The sequence below is a fragment of the Seriola lalandi genome, unplaced genomic scaffold (genome assembly GCF_002814215.2).
Source record: "Seriola lalandi dorsalis isolate HSWRI2012SDOR001 ecotype SW California unplaced genomic scaffold, Sedor1 jcf7180001976121, whole genome shotgun sequence".
Taxonomy (NCBI): Eukaryota; Metazoa; Chordata; class Actinopteri; order Carangiformes; family Carangidae; genus Seriola; species Seriola lalandi.
This window is the reverse complement of record NW_019446787.1, coordinates 1-1,329: the sequence shown is the minus strand read 5'-3', so window position 1 is coordinate 1,329 and position 1,329 is coordinate 1. Positions and strand designations below refer to the sequence as shown.

Here is a 1,329-nt window from a genome sequence, read left to right as displayed (position 1 = left end):
TGCATCCAGGACAACCGGCTGGTGGACCTGCCCGTGTCCCAGCCCTTCTTCAAGCTGCTCTGCATGGGGGACATCAAGTCCAACATGAGCAAGCTGCTGTATCAGTCCCGCAGCTCGCCGCAGGGCCACGACCCCGAGCGCCCCCACCTGCAGCCCTTCCTGCTGCTGTCTGAGGTGCAGTCGGAGGCGTCCACCGAGGAGAGCCAGGAGACCTACTCCGTGGGCAGCTTCGACGAGGACTCCAAGTCCGAGTTCATCATGGACCCACCAAAACCCAAACCGCCAGCCTGGTACCACGGCATCCTGACCTGGGACGACTTCCAGCTGGTCAACCCGCACAGGTGAGACAGCTGTGATGACGCATCAACAGCTGTATGACGGTGTTCACATGTAGCTCACATGCTCCAGCTCTGCTCAAAGGTTCCTGGTATGAACCGTCCTTTCCTTCCCTTCCTTCCCTCCCTTGCATTTTCCTTTCCTTAAATTCTTTCTTTAAATTTACCAAGACAATGTACAAACAGTGGAGTCCTGTATTTGTGCATCAAACGATGATTACAACATAAACAACACAGACTGATAAACAAACATGTTTACTGGTAATCAGCTGTTTGTGACTGTTCCCCGCAGAGCGAGTTTCCTGAAGGAGGTCAAGGAGCTGGCGGTGAAGAGGAGGCAGATTCTGGCCAGTAAGAGTTTATCAGAGGACGAGAAGAACACCAGGCTGCAGGACCTGATGCTCAGGAACCCGCTCGGCTCCGGACCCCCCCTCAGCATCGAGGACCTCGGGTAAAACGCACAGATGATGATGATAAACTTTATTTCTAGTGCTTTCACAATAATATTACAAAGTGTTTTACAGAGGAAAAATGACATGAAATCACTTTAAAACTGGAGCCAGCAAATTAAAACCCACTAATAAAACTGTCTGAAATAAACAGGAAGTAGAACAACAACAAAATCACCAAATAAAACAAATATAATAAAGTAAAAACAGTGACAAAACGTGCAGCTAGGAAACAAAATCTAATCACATCTAATAAAGGATGTGAGAGATTCTGCAGTGAGTATCATGAATGATGCATTTAAGGGCTAAGACAGAAGTATGTACATCCCAGTGTGACACGTCTGATATCAACACTTTTAATTTAACAGTTGAACCTGCTGAAGCTTAAACTGAGAACAGACGAGACAAAACATGAATCTGTTGAAGTGACGATGAAAAGTTTTAAAGTTTCAGAAAAGAAACTTATTTTATAATGAGGCAATTTTATTCTGAGAAAAGGCTCCGTTCAGGTGCGACACTATCAACAGGTGAGTCGGGTTCAGTTA

General features: G+C 46.4%; 1 protein-coding gene across 1 annotated transcript; it reads left to right on the top strand.

The window, feature by feature from the left end:
• Positions 1-6: 6 nt before the first annotated feature.
• Positions 7-825, top strand: LOC111656226 (E3 ubiquitin-protein ligase HECTD1-like). The gene is made up of 2 exons (XM_023407873.2): positions 7-341; positions 628-825. The coding sequence occupies exons 1-2, from the start codon at positions 64-66 to the stop codon at positions 788-790; spliced, it is 441 nt and encodes a 146-aa protein (XP_023263641.1). The 5' UTR covers positions 7-63; the 3' UTR covers positions 791-825.
• Positions 826-1,329: the final 504 nt, after the last annotated feature.